The following is a 20912-nucleotide window of genomic DNA, read 5'->3' on the forward strand; positions in this document are numbered from 1 at the left end:
TGCTGGTCAAGATAGGAGCCCCAGGCAGGAGTAAGACCTCAGTGTTCCTTGGGGGACCTTCTGAAGTGTTCTCCAAGATGTCCATGCTGCCGTGGCAGGATTTCCAGCATTTTCCTCCAACCTGTGAAGGTTGGCTTGCGTGCAGCTCACTCCCACTGGTATCTGGGTCTTTGCTGTGGCTTGCATCCCCTTCTTCCAGAAGCAGGCTGGTGCTCAGACGTATGTTGTAACCATGCGCGCATAAGGTGACCTAGCCGAGCTGTCTGGATGTTTTCAGGATTCTTAAATGATCTCGTAAGATTTTTTATTTAATGGCTTTGTTTATATTGTTATCTTCATTATCTTAGCAGTAGGAAATCAAATCTCACAAGATTCAGGTTTTCTGAAAAGAACTGTGGTAAGACAACACTTCCTCCTGCAACCCTTATGATTAGAAAACACCGCTGGAGTGGGAATTAGCCTCGACAGTGCCCACAGCTGTGAAGTACACCAGGAAGGTTTGAAGGAACCAATACAACGACATCGTGTCTTTTTAATTTATTGGGAGAGAGACAGACACAGTGCGAGGCAGAAGCTGCGAAGTTGTGAGATCATGACCTGAGCTGAAACCAAGAGTTGGACACTTAACCAAGTGAGCCACCCAGGTGCCCCAACAATACTGTGTGTGTGTGTGTGTGTGTGTGTGTGTGTGTGTGTGTAAAGTTTATTTATTTTGAGAGAGACAGTGAGTGGGGGAGGGGCAGAGAGGGAGAGAGAGAATCCCAAGCAGGCTGACAATGTGGAGCACGAATTGGGGCCTGAACTCACCAACTGCGAGATTGTGACCTGAGCCAAAATCAAGAGTCGGATGCTTAACCAACTGAGCCAACCCGGTGGCCTACAGCTGTCTTATATTTTAAAGCATGTTTTGGTTCTTTTGAATTGTTTTTAAAACAGCTGATTAATGGGGCACCTGGGTGGCGCAGTCGGTTAAGCGTCCGACTTCAGCCAGGTCACGATCTCGCGGTCTGTGAGTTCGAGCCCCGCATCAGGCTCTGGGCTGATGGCTCAGAGCCTGGAGCCTGTTTCCGATTCTGTGTCTCCCTCTCTCTCTGCCCCTCCCCCGTTCATGCTCTGTCTCTCTCTGTCCCAAAAATAAATAAACGTTGAAAAAAAAATTAAAAAACAAAACAGCTGATTACTTAAAAAAAACACTTCATGGAGATTCATATATGAATCATACATGAAAAGATTCACCCTTTTGAAGAATGCAATTCAGTGGTTTTTAGTACATAACAGAGGTGTGCGGCCATCGCCAACTCTCGGATCCCAGAGCGTATTCTTCAGCCCAGAAAGAAACCGTGTCCCAAGAGCAGCACTGTCCGTTCTCTGCCCCCTCCCAGCCCTTGGCGACCACTGTCTCCTTCCTGTCTCTGGATTTTCCTATAAATGGAATCCTACAGTATGTGGCATTTTGTATGTGCCTTCTTTCACTCAGCATAATGTTTTTGAGGCTGTCCGTGTTGTAGCATGTGCGTGTCAGTATTTCACTTCTTTCTGTAGTTGAGTGATAGAATATTCTGTCACGTGGATATACGACATTTAAAAAAAACCCATTCATCGTTTGATTGACATTTTGGTTTCCACCATTACAAATAACGATGCTGTAAACATTTCACATGTAAGTGTTCACGCCGACATGTTTTCACTTCTCAAGTACATAGCTAGGAGTAGATTTTTGGGGTCCAAGAACTCTTGTCTGAGAAACTATCAGACTTTTCCATTCCATCCAGCAGTGTAGGAGGGTTTCTTCTTCTCCACAACCTTGCCAACAAAAAATTATTACTGACTTAAAATTATAGCCAGCTCACTGGGTGTGAGGTGGTGTCTCATTGTGGTTTTGACTTGCCTTTTCTTGATGACTAATGAGGATGAACATCTCTTCATGTCCCTGTCGTTTGTATATTGTCTTTGGAGAAATGTCTGTTCAAGTCCTTTGCCCGTTTTTAAAATATTGGGTTGCCTTTTTATTGATGAATTATAAGAGTTATAAGTTATGACCTATAACTTCATATGAATTATAAGGATTGTAAGAGTTCTTTTTATATTTCGGATTCCAGTCCCTTATCAGAAATATGATTTGCAAATAATTTCTCCCATGCTCTGGATGGTCTTTTTTCACTTTCTTGGGTACTGTTGGCATTTGCGTGTTAGAAATACCTGTTTTTACCTCTGTTTGGATTTTGGTGTCATAGCTGAGAAACCGTCACCCAACCCAAGGTCGCAAAGATTTGCTTCTGTGTTTTTTTCTCGGAGTATTATTCTCTTAGCTCTTGTGTCAGTCTGTGAACCACGTTTTTTCTAGGTCTTCTATGTTTATTCAGAAAGTGATTCAGCTATGGAATGATGCATTTTTAGCACTATGAAATACAATGTTTTGAAGTACTTTCCCCCTACAGTTCTGTTTATAGCAGGATTATAATCCTGGAAATTCTCTTATCTGAAGTTTTTCATGCATTCGGGTATTTTGCATGGTGCCCGATGTGACCAGCAATAAAGATTGCAATGAAGTAGTGACTGTGATCATAACCCACTTGTAATCCAAAAGGAAAAGGGACTCTCTTTTCTGTACAGACATCTGTGAAGTTACTAGGTAGTAACTGTCCATCTGAAAGGAACTGGCCGTCTTTTTCCTGACCAATTAGTGTGTCAGGCTGAGAACCTGGACAGGACCACAAGATGGGTGGCATCAGAAGCCTTCCCTTTACTTTGTATCTGATCCCAAATATTCACTAAAGGCTTCTTTTTTGCCTGCAGGACAGAGCGCTGGGTTGCACACCGGAGAGCTGCTGATGCAGATTTGTATTTTCCAGGATTCTTCCAACACACGTCGGAGCTCTGTGGCCTCTCGTGGAATGGCCCCAAATAGACATCCTTTGGGGGCCCACTGGAAAGCTGGCATTTATGAGTTGAGGAAGCGCCCCAGTTACATAAGAGTGCATTCTGTAGGTAGTTTTCCAAGGCTCTTCAGTGGCATCCACGTAAACCCAGCACCAGTGCCAAAGTCCCAGCCCTCGCCTCCCTTAATATTGCAGCCACATGTGCTGGTATCTGGAACGGTGATGACAAGGACACGTTCTGAAGCAGCTTGATAATCTTTCACATAAAATTTTGTCCTGTGCAAGTTAAACTAGACAGCCAGTATAGTGCAGGGCATTTTCCAGTTTCTGCCTCTGGTGGTAAGTAGATAGCAAATTTCATCTTGCAGTTCAGTTCAACACTGTCGTGTTCAAAAACTTTCTGAAGTCCTCCAGAGCACCTGTTGCAGGCATTCTTCTCCTGACCAATTGCTACTTGCCTTGTTATCTGCACCAAAAGGTAGGTGACCCTCGGGGGTCAGTGGTGGTGGGAAAAGCAGTGGTCGGAATGGAAAGGTGAGGCCTCAACATGGCTGCCCATGCCACCTTCTCCGGTCTCTTCATTCTCATCCCTGACCCCCATTGGGTCTGCCCACTTTTGGGTCAGGTCTGTGAACCATTTTGAGGTTTTGTGTATGGTGAGAGGCAGGGGATCCAACTTCATTCTTTTATATGTGGATAGCTAGTTGTCTCAGCACCATTTGTTGAAAAGATTATTCTTTCTCCACTGAATGGTTTTGGTATTCTTGTTAAAAATCAGTTGATTACCTAAATGCAATTGCTTATTTCTGGATTCTTAATTCTGGTCCATTGGTCTGTGCCAGTACACACACTGTCTTGACTACTTAGGCTTTGTGTCAAGTTTTGAAACCCGGTAAACAAGTCCTTTAACTTTGTTCTTCTTTCCAACATTGTTTTGGCTATCCTGGGTCCCGTTACATGTCTTTATGAATCTTAGGATCAGCTGATCAGCTTTTGCAGAAGCAGCTGGGATTGTGTTGAGTCTGTAGATCAAGTTGGAGAGTATTGCCGTTCTAACGATACCACATTTTCCAACCCGTGAACATGGGATTCCTTTCCATTTGTTTAAATCTTACTTTTTTTTTTTTTTTGTAGTTTTCAGTGTCTAAGTCTTACACTTCTTTCAAAAAAGTTGATTCCCAAGTATTTTATTCTTTTTGATATTATTGCAAATGGAATTGCTTTGTTTCAGGTTGCTACTAAATACAATTCATTTTTGTATATGAATCTTGTATCCTGCAAACTTGCAGACCTCATATCAGTTTCAATAGATTTTTTTAGTGGATTCCCTTGGGTTCCCATATACGAGATCATGTTACCTGCAGATATAGTTTTTACTTCTTCCTTTTCAACATGGACGTTTTTCCTATTTCTTGCCTGGCTAGAATCTCCAGTACAGTGTTGAATATATATGGTGAGAAGAGCTATCCTTGTCTTGTTGCTGATCTTAGGGGAAAGCTTCCAGTTTTTCACCATTAAGTATGAAGTCGTGGGGTTTTTATAAATGTTCTTTATCACACTGAATTTGCTTACTTGTATTCCTAGTTTGCTGAGTGCTTTAATCATGGAAGGATGTTAGATTTTCTAAGTGCCAACTGATTTTCACAATTGCAATTACACAGCTTTAAAAAAATGTTAAAGTTATTAGAATACCATTAGGACCAGTGTCTAGAATTTTTTTAAAGAACAAAAAATTATCGAAACATTTTTAAACAACTGGAATAGCACACTGGAGGTATGCTACTTTGTATGTCTGTACTCTTATTTTTTCTAAGTTTTTTGAATTCCAGAAGTTGATTTCCAATAGGTAGAGTCAGAATTTGTTTTTTTCTGTTTACTGAATAAAAGTTTGGATTTCCACACACTTTCACCTATTTCATTCCAAAGGGTGTGGCAGTATTGGGAAAATCCAGTTTCTTATTTTCTTATTTTCTTATTCTATTCAGTGGGCCACAACTAGAATTTTAAAAAATTTAACAGAATGTAGGGTGCATTCTTTTGTGAAATTTTGGGTTATGGTGTGTGTGTGTGTGTGTGTGTGTGTGTGTGTGTATTGGGTCATGAGATAGGATGTATTTTCTCTTTGAAACACCAAGTACAACTTTATTGTAAAAAACCTACTAATAAAGGGGCAGATATGAGAGAGTTCTATTTCCTTGATTGATAGTTCTAGCTCGTTCCTCTCTAGTATTTTTTATGCTGCTTTTGGCCTCCCTTGAAGGTTTCTAGAGCAGAGCCAGTGTACCTTCATTTGATTCATGATATAAAATATTTATTATGCATTGTATGTGAACATAGGTAGTTTTTTTTTTTTTTAAACTTTACTTATTTTGAGAGAGAAAGCGGGAGTTGGGGAGGGACAGAGAAAGGTCAAGAGAGTCTCAAGCTGGCTCCCCGCTGTCAGCGTGGAGCCCGACGTGGGGCTCAAACCCACAAACCATGAGATCAGGACCTGAGCTGAAGTTGGATGCTTGATCGACTGAGCCACCCAGATGCCCCACAATACGGACTTTTATGTGAAATCTCCTGATTTTAAAATGCTGATAAATCCCTAACTTTGAAAACACGTTTTTTTTTTAAAGCCAAACAAAACGAAAACCAAAAAACTCCAGGGTAAGTCTCTAGGCTACTGACAGGTTTCCATATTCTGATCTAAATAAATATTGTGCATGTCTCTCCATTGAACAAACTCCCATTCACAGCATGCCAGGGTGATGCAAAAATAGTTTATTATGATATAGTTTATGTAAAGTTAGGTAATATTTACAAAGTAGAAACGATCAGCTGCATCCATGGGAATCTAGCATGTCACACAAAGGAATAAATATTTTGACAAAGGAACACTTCAATTGTGAACAGTTGTTCAGAAACGGTTTATTTTTTTAAAAAAGCCTCAATGAAACCATCAAAATGTTGAATTGTCGGAAGAGCGAGCAGCTTGGCTGACCGGGCTCACCTCTTTGGGAGGGCAGTGTGGCCGGACAGAAGATGCCACCCCCCCTCCAACCCCCTGGCAGAGCCCCTGGGGCCGCCCCAGCGCGGGGGGGCAGTGGGGGGCTGCCGAGCCCAGTGGCCTCCGCACACGTTCAGAGAACGTTACCACTTAGCATTAGTACAGAAATGAAACCCCGGTTAGAGTTACACGGGCTTGTTGTTTGAACACGTTATCACCCGACTGTTGCAATAATTAGCTGTGACAGAAGTCACTGCTGTGGATTATTTCCAAGCTTGTCACAGCAGAAAGTTATCTACACGTTCCACTTTGTTCGTGTATCAGCTCCCCCCACAGTTTGGCCTAGCGCTGTCGTCCTTGGTCACTGGACCGAGACGTTCCCTCTGACACAAGAGTGTATTTGTGAGAAAAGTTATTAAGAATTACAATTGGTGAGGAGTCACTTAGAAACTTTACACTTTATAAATATTACTTAGGAAAACCACATGAATTCTTAGCACTTAACTGGTTTTAAGTCCTAGCAGTAAGTCAGTAGAGAAGTCATTAATACTAAAGGTTAAATCCTAAAATCCATCGTAATTGGTTTTGTGATACAAACTTATAACACAATAATGACTTTAGTGTTCTTTATATAATCTATTCCTAGCTTCCTATAAAACAAAACTGAAATATGTGATACAACTAGTTGTGAAGGGCACAGACATGTGACGGGTGGCAGGCCGACTGTGTCCGGCGACCGCTGCTTTTCCAGAACTTCATTCCTTCTGGTGTTCAGACTGCATCCCGAGAAGCTCTCCCTTCCCCCACCAGCCCCCGACCGGCGCCCACGGACCATGTGCTTCACCCTCGGGACCTCCGAGTCCTCCTGGGTCAGCCTATGCACCGGATGAGCCAGTTTCCCGCACGTTCCCTCCCCAAAGTGACGCAGACACACGATGCAAAGGGACCGCGCTGGCAGCTCTGCACCCTCGACACTTCCCACAGGACCTAGGAGTGGGGGACATGCAGACACCCGGCCCGGCGAGGGGTCACGAGTCCCCCCATCCAGCCGCTCGGGCCAGAGCGGTGCCTTCCACGACGTCTCCCTACAGGCCGGAAATTGCCACGGAAAGATCTGGGGAAGATGTGCCCACCACGTTCTCCATGGTCCTGCTTTTCCTGGAGGCCTCCGAATGGCTCGGCCGGGAGTGAGTATGATGGAGTTCTTCCAGAGAAAACGCGCGTGGATGCAGGCCTCCTGTAACTTCAGATGCTGGCATGCACTCCTGAAAACCGCCCATGAGGTGACCGAAGCTTTGAAGAAGGTGCATCACCCGTCAGAAACGGTTCCTTATCACCCTGGGTGGCATTCAGTGTTGAACCCAAAGCTGTCCTCCCTAGCTTGCGAAGGGGTATTTTTAAACCCATACCAACTCTGTCACAAAAATCCCTGCGGTAATTTCTGAGTAATATTTACACCGCTCACTCTGTATAACGTAGGTTATTTTGAAGAAAGTAAACAGTGGCTTTTACACAGAGAAGCTGGAAGCCAGTGAGGCGGGCTCCTCTCCACAAGGCACGCGGGCACCTAGGGGGAAGGGGCCCAGGCTGTGTTGGGGCAGGTGGTCCTTGCTCCCTACAGTGGGGCTGGGGTGGTGCTGAGGTATTCCTCGTACTCTGCCCAGATTCCTCTGCTGAAAGACAAGGAGGGAGACCCCTTCCCTTTAATAAACCAGAATACTCGAAACTTGTTTTCAAAAGGGCAGAAGAATGAGGCTGGGTCTTTTCCAGCCGACAACCCTTGAGAGAAATCGATGTTCGTTTTCGTACTGTGTTTATGTCCTGTCTTCCTCACAAAGAACCCAAAACAAGTGGTTTTACCAGACTCACTTCGGGCTGGTGGTTATTGAAACTTTCCACCGTGGGAAGTATGGCCTCACTGAAAGCGTCCAGGTGTGAGAGCAACGGCACCCCATCCAAGTACCACGGACCCCGTCTCTGGGCAGACGCGGCCAGCTGTGGAGCGGGACACGCGTCCTACGATGTCCTACGTGGTGCTGAGAACAGTGGACGTTAGCTTTTGACCCAATCTCAGGTGGATGGAACGATCTCTCCTCGGATCAGGGGTCTCCTGTCTGAGCTCACGCCTTTTAGGTATCGTAGCGCTCCCCGACTGAGCGGACAGTACAGGGCTTCGTCTCTCAAGAATGACCCGAGGGGCGAGAGCCTGCGATGAAAGACGACACAAAGCGGCACACAAATACCTGAACTGTAAGAAGCGTCAGCACAAGCAAGTTTTCGGCAGCACCTCCCCAGGCCCTGGTGAAGAGTGGACGCCGTGGCGCCAGGGCCCTGAGAGCTGCCCGCCGATCCCAGCTGATGGAGAACACGTCCGGGCGGCACGTCAGATCTGTTTGTGAAGCAAATTCCTATCTGACAGAACGCATGGCAGGAGCTCCGCTTCCAGGATGTTCAGGATGGGAGGTATTCCAAAGGACGGACGTTTCCAGAGAAGCGAAGCTGCCGATGAGCACAAGCTTTTTTCCTTTTACTACCTGCTTCCCTGTCCTTTGTAAGAACTTTAAAAATCCCCCCTCCCTCCCACCTTTCCTGGTGATGAAGGGTCGCTGAATTCTGTAGTTTTCCGGCTTTCTGAAGTTGTGTGTTCAACGGAGTTAAAATTGTGGCAAGCTTCCGTGGGACAGCGATGCGGACGCTTACTTTCAGGACCACTTTTAGATTTGAGAAGACGTGTTGACGGGCCGCATTCTTTCCACTCTGCGTGAAAACAGCTCCGAGTGCCTGGAGAAGAGCTGGTGTGTGGTCAGCCGTGACAGAGCACGCGGGGCCCGAGATCAGGCCACAGGTGATGCATGGGCTGAGTCCGCCAAAGGGGCCTGGGCAGCTCTGGGAGCCAGGGGAGTGGGAGCAGAAACGCACTGCCCGCTGGCTCATCTGAGTGGGGAACACGTGGGGGTGCCCGCAGTGCTTCCCTGTAGCCGGCGAGCTGTCGGGGACCCCGGCACAGCCGCGTGCGTCGCTTTAAAGCCCGAGAAAAGTGGCCACGGGGCAGGTGCCCGGCCTCCAGCAGGGGTGGGGCAGACAAGTGCTGCCCCAGGCCCAGTCCCAGGCTAAAGACGGACTCGCCAAGGGGACCGCCAGGCAGCGGTGACAAGGATCGTGCTCGGTTCTCAGGTTGTGTTCCAGCTCCATGGTGAAATAAACACTATCAACTGGAACTCTAAAACTTGTTTTTTTATGCCAATTTTGTTTCGTGGCCTTATTAACAACTGTCACAGTCCCTTTCAGACAGACTCCGGGGGCCACAATTACGTTTCTTAGGAACCGCAATTCGCTCTCCCCCCGAGTCTGGCCACCGTGAGGCCCCCCGAGGCCTAGCTGTTGGGTCGGTGAGCTAGTGACTGGTGAGTCCACTGCGTGACAGGTTCCTCTTAACTAGCCAGAGCCTGGGGCCTTTCCACTCACTGGATTCCTAGGGAGGAGCCTCTGATCCTGGCTCTTGACAAACCCACACATTCCTCCCATGGCCCCCACCTGTCGCCCCAGGATGGCCCTAACCTCCTCCATCAAGTTCAGACCCAGTTTGAGGCCTTACGGTGCAAGTTTCCATTTCCAAAGGCAAAGTGCTCTGCCGCACGTCTGCCAGGGAGGCCGCAGACAGCTATGGTCACTGGAATGCTAGCAGGCGCTGAAGTCACACACATCGATAAAGGAGCCTGACTGGCAGAAAGCGGCTCTTCGGCATGTGTGCGCACACATGTGCAGACGTGAGAGCGTGGATCTTATGCACAGACCCCGTCGAAGTCAAACAGTGCCATTTTCCCGTTCGCGTGTTTGATGGCTTGTCAGCTGCTAGCGAACCACAGAGGGACCAGTGACCATTTACAGGAAGATCATTACAGCTGGGAAGACTCGATCCACGTGCTCATCTTCCACTGGGAAGTGGAGACGCCCCCACTGCCTGGTCGGCACCAGGAGCAGTGGGAGCACCCCAAGTTCACAATCACCTACACTACCCCATCCACCGAAGGACCCTTCTCCACCGGCACAGAAAGCAACTCCACCCCCACAGCTTTATTCTTTCTTCTCTCAGGAACTTGGTGGCTAAAACCTCCTCGGGGTTCTGGGTGCTCTACGGAGACCATGCACAGCGGGATTGGGGTGCAACACAGAGGTGGTAAAGTGAAGCCCCCTTTATTCTGTTCTGTCTGCTCTCTCCAGCCAGAGGACCGGCTTATCAGCAGGTGGCTCAGATCGGGTTCTAGGCCACAGCCGTCACTATGCGACGCTCAGCAAGACCAGGCTAGGCTCGGGGCCTTTTCTGGAGGCTGCAGCAGGAGCAGCCTTTTGTTGGAGAGAAGCCAGGGCGCCCCGGTTTGTAGCCCATTCCTGGTAACGCCCAGACTGAAGCAGCCCAGGGGAGCGAGTTCTGTGGTCTCTGGGGCGAGGAGGCGGAGCCCTCAGAGGCTGTGGTGACAGATCTGTCTTTCTTGGTCTCTGCCTTCCACCTCCGCATACTGCTGTTCCCAGGACTCCCGAGGTGCGACCTCAAGGGCTAAGTGATGAACACAGGTGCGTAAAGTGCTCTGACCTATTTAAAGTACTGCAGGTTTCGGACCCTTGGCACGGTCCGAAGGCAGGTGGGGCTGGAGGCAGGGGGCTGCCTGGAGAAGGGCTAGAGTCCCCAGAGGCAGCAGGGACACTCACTAAGGAAACTGTGGTAGAGGGGAGTTCTCCGAAGGAGTAACGTGAAACCGTGGTGCTGAGACGGTCTGTGCGGGGACCAGGCAACAAGGCCCCTGCCCCATCAGATCCTGCTGGCCATCCCCTCACTCTCTGCCCTGGAGGACATACATGTTAAATAGCGTTCTAGAGCCCAAAGAACGGACCACGGGATCCGGAGCATCCCATGCTGAGCGGCACACGCACAAAACCGTGGTCCTTCCTACAAATGCTGCCAGTCTACACCGGGGGTGGTGCGAGGAGTGGTGTCTGGTGAGTAGCATTGAAAACCCGGACCTAACATTCTCTTGCCTTTAAAAACATGGAATAGCAGCAAAGGAGTGACAGGTGTGGGTTAAGACTCTGGAGGTTGGTGCACAGAAGAGCCTCGATGCCAGTGGACGGCTCGGAGTTTATTCCCACTAGAAGACAGCACGCCCCAGGCCCTTCTGCCCGGCCCTTCCAGGGCTTTCCCTGGATGACCTTGTTAACCGAATCTAGAGACTGAGCAAGGTGACTTCCATGTTTCTACCCCCAAAGTACCCACGTACCCAGACTCCCCACCTAACGGAAGCATCGACAGAGTGAAAGTGCGCTCTTGGCAGTAAAATCAACGGGAGACAGAGGTGGCGAGACCAGAACGAGATCCTCCCGACACTATTGCAGCACTTCCGGCCGCTCTGGAGCCTCGAACGGCTTCCCACTCGGCGGGGCTTTGTTTACAGTCCTCGTCTCAACAGGATTAATGGTTTTCCGGGCGCCGGGACGGACACCCCAGCGTGAGAGGTTTTCGAGAACTGCCGTCGTGTTTCACGGCAGGTAAAGAGGTCTCACTCTGTTAGAAAAAGCAACATTGCTAGCACAGGTTTACTTTAGGCTCTCTGAATGCTGCGCGAGAACCTTTCAGAGCTCAGAGTAAAGAACAACAGTGGCAGCTTTCATCTGATTCCGACATCCTCTGCACTTTCTTTTTGACTTAACATAGGGGTCTTCACTCAGCCTTCTCAAAAGCAATGTGGAGGTTTCTTTCAGAAAGGTTAAAGACCGGAACAGTCTTTCCCCTTGACTGATTCCCCAAGGGAATTCATCAGGCTTTGTAAGCACGGTCTGCAGCCCAGGCCACAGGTCAACACTCTTAAGTTGTTAGGAAGAGACCAGGGCTACTGGTGACCAACAAAGGAGCGAGCGTAGGAAGGAATGCGAGGGGCCGGGGTTTTGTGCAAGATTTAATAAAAAACAAACAAAAATAGGAATGGCTGCTTTCGACATTCTCCAGCTTGTGAAAGGTTTCCCGCGATTATCTGCGGTGCGGCTCTAAGCTGAATTAGTGGGACCCATACAAAACGCCATCCTTCTCCCAAGCCAAAGGCGGTGACCGGGGGTTGTGAACCGTGCCCCCCGACCTGCTCTCCCGGCTTCTCCCAAAGGCTAGTGAGTTGTCGGTGCCGCCACCTGACGCCCTGCTCTCTCCGAGTGACCCAGACGTGGCAGAGCGAGAACCGCCCGGGCCCCGACTCCGCACAGTGCACTCGGCAGGACGAGCTAGCTTATCGACAGACTGCTGGGCCTTAATACTGACGGTGAGTGCGGTGGCTGCGGCGGGAGGGGGCTCTGTGCAGACCCGGCCGGGAGCGGACAGCCCTCCTGGCCCTCGCTGCCTGGCGGGTTTCTGGATACTGTGGGAACGAAGCTTTGACGAGGACACGGGAACTGGGAATCAACACAGCGGGGAAACGATGTGAACAACCCATAAACCAGTCTCTCATGCATCCATACCCACAGTTAATGATGACAACGGTAACGACAACAATAATAATAATAAAAAATAAAGGTACAGACAAGAAGCGGCACTTGGGTAGTGCTGCCGCGAGCCGGGAGGGGTGCGTGTTCAAGTTGAACGGGACACAGCTAGTCTTTCTTCAAGTCCCTGGATTCAAAGAGCTTCAAGCGTTCTTGCACGGTCAGGCCTTCCTTCAGACTCTGGGTGGACACGAGGGCAGGAGAAAAAGAAACACACCGTTAACAGCGGGCCCAGCGCCGTGCGTGCAGGCTGCAGTCAGGCAGAGGTGCGGGTGCCGGGGTGGAGGGTGGGGCGGGAGGGGCTCCTCGAGAGATTAGTGGGGCATGCTAAGGAGAGAGATGTCCCCTGTGAAACGGTGTTATCTGGATGAAAAAAGGAAAAAACCAGAGAAACAGACCACGTGTGTAAGCAGCTGAATTCCGAGCTTAGGGCTCTTCGGACAAGCGGTGATCAGATCGACTCAGCCAGGGGAGAAAGGTATGCCAAGAACTAGAAATCCGCCCGTCTGTGTCCTTCTGTGGGCTCTGTCCACATCTGGTCCCTCTGTGACCGTGACGCTGAGCCTCGTGAGGACAGCGGGGGCCCCTGCTCCCTGGGCTGCACCCTGGCAGCGCCCGCTTCCCTCTAACCTGCTCCTGGCCCGAGCTGCTCCCTGGCCAGCGGCCCTGGTGGCTTTACTGTCACTGGGGACCTGGGAACAGGTCAACATACTTACTAAAGTTTTCAGAATGCGAAGCCAATACTCCCTTCAAGTGTGACCTCGGTAATTTTGAAATCTGTGTGCTCCAAGATGAATGACACTTCACTAACTGGGGGACAAAACAGTTCCCCCTGGCCCTTAGAGGTTTTTCCCAAAGATCTAACTTGTTGACAAGAAAAGGAACATCCTCAGAGCGTGGCTGAGGTTACTTTGGCACCGGCTCGGATGGGGCTGGTTCCTCAGTGGCCACGTGATCTTCGTGGCCCGTCTCAACACCAGCCTCAGACTTGCCCACTGGCCGGCATGTGCCAGAACTCACAAAGGTACAGGCTCCTCTGGGACGTATGAACCTCAAGGGTGGCCCCGGGTACAGGCTCCAGGTGACCACTGTGGTTTTTAGCCAGAAATCAGAGCACCGTGAAGTGGAGCGGGGCGGGGGGGCCCGAGAGCCCGGCCTGCCGTTTCCTGCTCTGGCACACTCCTGGGAGCTCCCGGCGCGGCGCAGGCTGCTGCCTCGGAGCGCGTGTCTGTGAGTGAGGCCTGTGGGACACAGCTTCCCACAGAGTTTGAGGCAGGAGAGGCGGGCCCTGGCGTCCCCCCACCCCATCGCCTAGAACAGCTCTGCCTGCTCTCTGTACTGTGGAGCAGTGAGCTCTAGGTGTGTAAATGAATGAAGTCACTGGTTTTCGTTTTTCTTTTAAATAAAGGGTTCTATGAGTAACCCTTCTGAAACCCATTGGTCCAGATTGAGAAGCGGGCATTAGGGGCCCTGTTGAAGCCTGCCGCTGGGTCACTCAGCGGAGGACTCAGGGGGGCAAATCCGTGTCCCGCCCTGAAGTGTAAATTTCCTTAATGCACATAACCGCCTCATCCGCTCTCGGGTCTTTCCCCCAGTGCTTCAGGTCAAGGGGCAGCCACGGGCAGAGAAGCGTCAGGTGCTGGACGTGGCCGCGGTGCGGGAGGCTCCACACCTAAGTGCCAGCTGGCCCGTCACTTGCCGCACCGCTTTGTTCTGGCGGGGGACTTGGTGGGGAGGGTCCTCGGACAGAGGGAGAGCAAACGTTCCGCCTCCGGTGGGCTCTCCGGTGTCAGGAGTCCCTGCTGTGCTCGGGACAGGCAGTTGGGGAGCAGGGCGGCGAGGGGCAGCCCGAGGCCATGGGCTCAGGGTCACATACCGCTGTGCGCCAGAGCTGAGCTATCAAGGTAGAAAGTAAGTGACCCCCGTGCTGACCCTGTGCACCCAGACGAGGGCTCCCGGGGTATACACAGGCAGCTCCTCTGGGGCTCGGTCCTCCCACAGGGCTGGTCTCTCCAACAACTGCCTCCGTGACCCCAAACTCAGACCACCGGACGGGGGCCTCTATGAGGACCCCGTGGGAAAGGTCCGCTCTGGTCTCGATCTCAGAAAAGCCACGAGGCTCTGAAGCAACGGGCTTGCTTTGACTGTGTGGGAGCTGAGAATGTCTATCCTTTTGAGTGAGGCAGGATACGGAAAGAGAACATCAACAAAGGACATTACGAGGACACATCAGATGCCACATCAAAGAGCACCACCGACAGGTGTGGATTCTGGGCAACCTCATTCCCGGGTCTCCCTGTGGTGGTGGAGTGGGAGCAGGGCGGGGAGGGATCTCCAAATACATCCAGGGAAAAGGACGGCGCACGTCCGAGAGTGAGCACCGGTGGATACTGCAAACAGGCCTAGGCCTGCCTGGCATCACAAGAGGTGTCCTTAAGGACATCTGCAAGGTCCCCTTCTACTCAGGCCAGGGGGACAGTGTGTCACAGAGACACTGGAAACTTGGCCAAGTCACGTGGACTCGAACACATCTGGGAAAACCCCATTCCTGGCCTCCTTACCCCTCTCATTTGGGTGCTGGCACCTCCGAGGGTCTGAGGCTGCGCCGGAGGCCCCGACCTTCGTGGGTGTGCCCGACAGTGCCCTCACTCTCCACCTTGCCTTTAGCTGCCTCCTGGCCAGCAAAAAAGGTCTTCCCGGCACATCACTGCAAAGTCCCTTATTGGTCTTGTCACTGACTTTCTGGCCTTTCTTCCAGAAGGGACAAACTCAGACACACCCCCGGGAAACACAATGTGTTCCGACGGGGTGGCCTGACCGCAGCCAGGTCCCGGGAGGGCGCAGCAGAAGCTTTTCATCGCCCGTCATTTGCCGGGATGGGCAACAGGCCTAAATCATTAACAGTGAACTTACAGCGGCTACGGTTCAACCTCAAATAGGAAGTAGAACCTTCAATAAGAAAACTGTAAACAAATAAGTTCTCCTTTTGCTAAACAGAGTGTTTTTCACGTTTACAGAAAAAGCCCAAACAAAGTTTTCAATCAAGCCTCAGCCATATCTGGTTCTAAGTGACTTGGGACTGTAGAAGAATAAATAAAACCAAACTGACTAGGTTTAAAACTTGTGTTTTCTTAAAAGTCTTCCTTTTAAAACAAACCCGCTTCCCCCAGAGCCATCGGGGCTGAAGCCCCTCAGCCGGAGGATGCCGGCCCGTGGATCCTCAGAGTGAGCCGCGGGCACACGCGCACAAGGAGCCGGTGTGTGGCCCTGGGCCCGTCGGCGTCACCGCCAGGACTGTGGTCAGAGAACTAATGAGATCGGGTCGGCTCGGCCAGAGGCACACCAGGAGCGAGAGGCTGTGTGACCGGGACGCCGGCCTGGTGGCAGGCTGGGGGTGTCCAGGCACGGGCCCACTGTCCTGTTTGTTTTCAGAGAGGCTGGTATTTCTCAGCCAGCACCTGGGTGCCCCCACCGCCTTCCACAGCACCCAGAAAGAAGCTTTTCCTTTTGTTAAAAACAGCCCCAAAGTGCTGGTAAACATTCAGCCCCGACCCCTCCTGGTCCTCTCGCTCTGCTGAGCCATTTTCCTGGCCATCCCCGCGACGTGCTGGCTCCCTGAATACCGGGGTCCGGCCCTGCCTTGGCCCGTTAACTCGGTGCGGGGGTTCTCCAAGATGCGAGACCCTGTTTGCCAGTGGCGGCCGGGTCCCTGCCGGGTCCCTTCTGGAGGGTTTACCCCAGAGAACGTGGAATATGCCGATCATTCGACCTGTACTCTGACCACCGCCGGGGGCCACTCGCGAGCCCACGCCCACCCGAGACGCCGCCTCTGTGGACCACCTGCCAAGCTAGGGGGATGCTCCCCTCGGCAAAGGGTCAAGCCTAGTAGGAGGTTCCAGTGCCCGCTAACCCGTTAATAACAGGTGAGGGGAACCTGACCCGGGCTGCGTATGTGCTTGCTGGAGCGATAAAACAAGGAGCTTGCTGTGGAGGTGTGAGCCGTGCATGCAGCCTGCCGCCCCCTCGAGGGCGGCAGATGGGTGGGTGGTGAGAGGTGGTTTACCTACATGACAGGGGACCTGGAAGCGGGCTCGTTTCAGTTATCCCATGAGACCTGCTCAATTACGGACTGTCAGAGGAAAGAGCAAAAAATAAGACACACACAATAAATCCTAAATGCAACATGCTCGCTACTCCCACCCTCCGCCCGTCCTTCCCGTGGAGAGGCGCTCGGCGGGGTGGGGGCCATGCGCCAGGAGGTGCTACCACGTGGCTGGGGCAAGAGGCGTAGGCAGCTTCCTCTCTCGAAGGCAGGTGGCGTCGTATTAAATTAGGGACGTGTGCAGAACAGTGCAGACAGTGGGGCTGGCCCAGGAGGGCACTGGGGTGAAAGCCGGCCTTGGACGTCTAAGGTCGAATTCACTCCGAGCCCTGCTTCTCAGAGGCCTGGCCCCTCAATCGTCACTGTCGAAACTTGGTTCCACCTCGGCACGAAGGAGCTTCTGGGGCTCGAAGCCACCAGAACTGGCCCAGTGGGTAGGCATGTGGAGCCAGATGAGTTCTGGGACCTGGGGACCCTCTGCTGCGGCCCGTGGTGGGCTCTGACTCCAGCTCCTCTCCCTAAAGTCCAAGAGCCCCACACAGCTGGGGGCAGGATGCCAGACTCACCTTGGACCTGATGTTTCTGAGTTGCCGGCTGACACAGGATCTGTCTTTCTTTAAGAAGTCAGGGTTGCTTTTAGATTTCATTATATCTGAAAGAACAGAACCGTTACTTTGGTTTTAAAAAACCCCAGGGAACCAGACTGAATGTTAAAAAATCTCCAAAGCATGTTTTTATTGCCACACTCACGACATTTCCTTACACAGCTTTGAGAGAGCACAAAGCCAGTAACCGTAAAACACACTAGATCCTTCTCGGAACAACTCAAAGTGCGGGAAGCACCGGAGGACGCCTGTGTGCACGCGGCTAGGCCGTCCTCGCCGGTGCGGGACACTGGCTCGAGCAGCACTCGGCAGGGCGGCTGGTGCGCTTCACTCTGGGACCGCGCCGCGGCCCTAACTGCCGAGCGGACCAACTGTCCCGCTGCTTATTTAACCACACCTTCCCCCGGACAACCCGGGACTGTTACGACCCATCGTAACCCACCCCCACGGAGACAACCCCATTCGCAGTCTGGTGCACAGTCCTGCAGGCTTCTTAAACATGGCTGCTTAAACGAACGTTCGCTGGGTCGCACCGCACCCTGTGTCCTGCTGGGGGTGGGGCTCACACTTAGCACACTTAGGGATCTCTTTCCACGTCGAGACACAATCTCTACCTGGCCTCTTTTAAGAAGCCATGATCCTCTATTTGCTGCAACTGCTAAATATCCTTGTTTGCACATCTCTGTGCTCTTGGTTCTTCAGAAGTTAAACTGGCAGGTCCCGGGATATATGCATTCTCCCCCAAATTCCACGTCTTCCTCTCTCCATGGCCCCTGCCACCCCAGGCTCCGCCTTGGAAGCGGCCACTGTCGTCACTTTGTCAGCCTCCAGGGTTAGTCTACAGTTTGATTATAGATGGTGCTCTCATGCTGCCTGCCCGCCTCTGGCAGCAACACAAGTGACCTTTCTTCTACCTGGCGGCCAGCACCCCCGCGACCGCTAGTGCTTGGCTGGTTGAGAGACAACAGCTGAATTTGCTGGATATTACTCTACAACATGTCTTCGGGGGGGACTGTCCTCCCCTGCCCCTCCCCTCCCCCTCTCCTGCCCCCATGGCCTCTTACAGATTTTATGGTTAAGCCCCAGGGTCAAGCAACTGGTGCCAGCTGCTGTCACCAAGCTATTGAGTTCTTGAGGAAAACAGAAAAATGCAAAAAATGCAACCTGTTATTACTGTGAAAACACACGCTAACGGAGCAACGTCCCCTTCAAAGCCATCAGTACACCGTCCCCACCGGCGTGCTGAGAGGAAGATGGTTTCCCAACCCTGGGGAGCCTGTGGAAGCCAGGGCACCCTCCAGCCCCAGTGCCTTCTCCGATGAAACTCAGGTCTAAATACAGAGAAGACTCTTCTGCCTTCACTCGGGTGCTGGTGAAACTGTCTGACCACAGCTCGTCCGGGCCCAGAGCCTGGAGGACTCACCATATCCGGACACAGGGGTGTTTTCAGGGGATTTTTCACCCAGTGCTTCCGTTGCTGCTTTCAGCTGCTCTTTCAACCTGCTGATGTCACAGTCGGCCTTTGCTCTCACGATGCTGAGCTCTGTGTAGATGTCCTTGTACTTGTCACTAGCATACTTCTTGTCCTTGGGGATAAAAAGGACAGAAGCAAGTGGTGGTTAGGGCCAGGCCGGGTGGTCCGTCTCCCGGGGCTGGAACGCTTCTGCACAACGACTGAGGGATGCTGTGGGCGGTCAGGAGAGGCAGGTCGACGCCCGTTTTCCAGAGGCAGGAACTCAACGCAAAGTCAAACAGGCACAGCTGAGAGTCCGTCTCAACGTGGGACGAGACTCCCCGGGAGCTCTGGCAAGCACGGGCATAGACTTGACCCACTGAAGACCTCCCGGAAAACCCCTCCTCTGTCTTGGATTTCCTAAGTGACTGAATGGCCCCCAGGGATTCCATCATCTCCTCTCTGATTCCAAGAATGTCCTGGTGGAGATAAGTGGGCTTCACCAAACTCTCACTTTCCAGGACAACATTTCTGTTTGGTCTCACGGTCCCCGCCAAAGCACACAAGAGGCACGGAGTACAAGGACCTGCTTAAATGCTGTTTTAAGAGAACTCAATTTTGAGGGGCGCCTGGGTGGCTCAGTCGGTTAAGCGTCTGACTCTTGATCTCGGCTCAGGTCACGATCTCACGGTTCTCTTGCACGGACAGTGCGGAGCCTGCTTGAGATTCTCTCACTCCCTCTCTCTCTCTGCGCCTCCCCTGCTCATGCTCTCTGTCTCTGTCTCTCTCTCTCTCAAAAGAAATAAACTTAAAAAAAAAAAAAGAAAGAACTCAATTTTTTGAAAGCACGTCCCTCATAAAAATGAAATCCACTCTAGAAGAGCCTGCGACTGGAGTGCACGGGACCACTCCAGTCACCCTGAGTGCACCGGACCACTCAGGGTCAGGCTCAGACCCTGAGCCCATCTCCAGGTCTGTCTCCCACGGCAGGTGCCATTACCCGCAATGCCGTCTGTAGCTCGTCCTTGAGAGAGCTGATCTCCTGTTTCAGGTACTGTATTTCTGACTCCTTGACCCGCAATAAGACCTAGAATGAGAGAGAGGTTAGGGACTGACATTCAGCAGCAAAGGGACTTCCAGAGTCTTGAAAGCAAAGATGAGGGCCGAGCAGGGAACGTCTCCATGCCCTGGGAAGCAGACACTGTCCTCGTCCTCCTCCCTGCCAACATGCGGCCAGAAATGCCACCAAACACACTTAACCATTGCTAACAGCCTGCACATCACATACAGAAACAGAAAGGAATCACTGCGATTCCTCCTGGACCCGACAGTCCTGTTTCTCGGCCGAGGGGCCATGGTGAGCTCCCGGGACTGGGCCCATGAAAGCATCCTGCTAAAACTTTTCCTGAACTCACTCAGCCTCCCTTCACGTCACTGAGCATATTTTCATGACCAAATTTTAACTGAATGGGGAGAAAGACTCTAGGTGCTTTTATAAAAAGACATACAAATCAATCATTCTGACTTAAAACTGCAAGCAGCTGTGGTGTTCACACAGCTATTAAATGTTTCACTTCAGGTGGTCGGTATCTGTGGTGTGGCCATGGGGTCAAAGGTCCCCGTGGCCTCCCAAGAGGTCCCCCACTCCTGCCACGGACCCCACGCTGCCTGGCAGCTAGTGTCTTTTGTCGCCCTTGGGGTGATCTGGATCCTTCCACGTACTTCCCCTCCTGCTGTCTCCGACTCTCATCCCTGCAATGATACCATAAGCTAAGGGCCACCTTTCGGTCCCCACTTGGGGCTCGTGTGGTGCACGGCTCGGGGAGGGGCTGAGTGGTACCTCTAACTCATAGGCATCCTTGCCCTGCGTGAGAGGTGAGCCAGCGGCCTCTCCGCCGGCATCCCCGGTCAGCAGCGTCCGTAACCGTGAGATCTCTGCAGCCAGGCGGTTGTTCAGCTCCTGCGAGACAGCAACACAGCACAAAAGGATGCTTAACCGAGCCACCTGGGGGCAGCACTCACACGACACAACCAGGAGAGGCCGGTTCCCTGTGTGAGCACAGGAGGCCACGGGCAGTGCTTGTGCGCACACACACCGTGGCGTTTTAGATTTAACGTGTGAGTCTGTCACCGCCTGTGATTTATATCCTTGCAGAAGCTGTTCACGTGGGCTCTGTAAGCATCTGCTGAATTGCGTATGCAGGATACCTCGATACCTTTCTGTCACCATAACTAGCATCCGTGCGTCTCACGGTTTGCTTAACTGAGTTTCCACAGGGTTAGGCCCTCCCTGCTCACTTTCTGAACCATTTTTTCCAACTAACAACTGGACATGTTAGGCCACTGCAGTGACTAGGCG

At 51.6% G+C, this 20912-nt stretch overlaps 1 protein-coding gene and 1 pseudogene across 9 annotated transcripts in view; both read right to left on the minus strand.

Moving 5' to 3' along the window:
• Nucleotides 1–1166: 1166 nt before the first annotated feature.
• On the minus strand, nucleotides 1167–7016 carry LOC106981380 (S-formylglutathione hydrolase-like; annotated as a pseudogene).
• Nucleotides 7017–11801: 4785 nt separating this feature from the next.
• Nucleotides 11802–20912, minus strand: part of MPRIP (myosin phosphatase Rho interacting protein) — a 147137-nt gene continuing 138026 nt past the window's right edge. For 6 of the 9 annotated variants that reach the window (XM_027047633.2, XM_027047630.2, XM_053211975.1 and 3 more), the window contains 5 exons: nucleotides 20394–20513; nucleotides 19554–19640; nucleotides 18524–18686; nucleotides 17062–17147; nucleotides 11802–12573 (listed from right to left, as the gene is read on the minus strand). In XM_027047633.2, the coding sequence (XP_026903434.1) occupies nucleotides 12502–12573; nucleotides 17062–17147; nucleotides 18524–18686; nucleotides 19554–19640; nucleotides 20394–20513 (528 nt within the window). In that variant the 3' untranslated portion in view covers nucleotides 11802–12501. Of the gene's footprint in view, nucleotides 12574–16456; nucleotides 16523–17061; nucleotides 17148–18523; nucleotides 18687–19553; nucleotides 19641–20393; nucleotides 20514–20912 lie in introns of all 9 variants that reach the window. The other 3 variants (XM_027047634.2, XM_053211973.1, XM_053211974.1) reach the window with 2 other exon arrangements.

Source organism: Acinonyx jubatus, chromosome E1, assembly GCF_027475565.1.
Source record: "Acinonyx jubatus isolate Ajub_Pintada_27869175 chromosome E1, VMU_Ajub_asm_v1.0, whole genome shotgun sequence".
NCBI lineage: Eukaryota > Metazoa > Chordata > Mammalia > Carnivora > Felidae > Acinonyx > Acinonyx jubatus.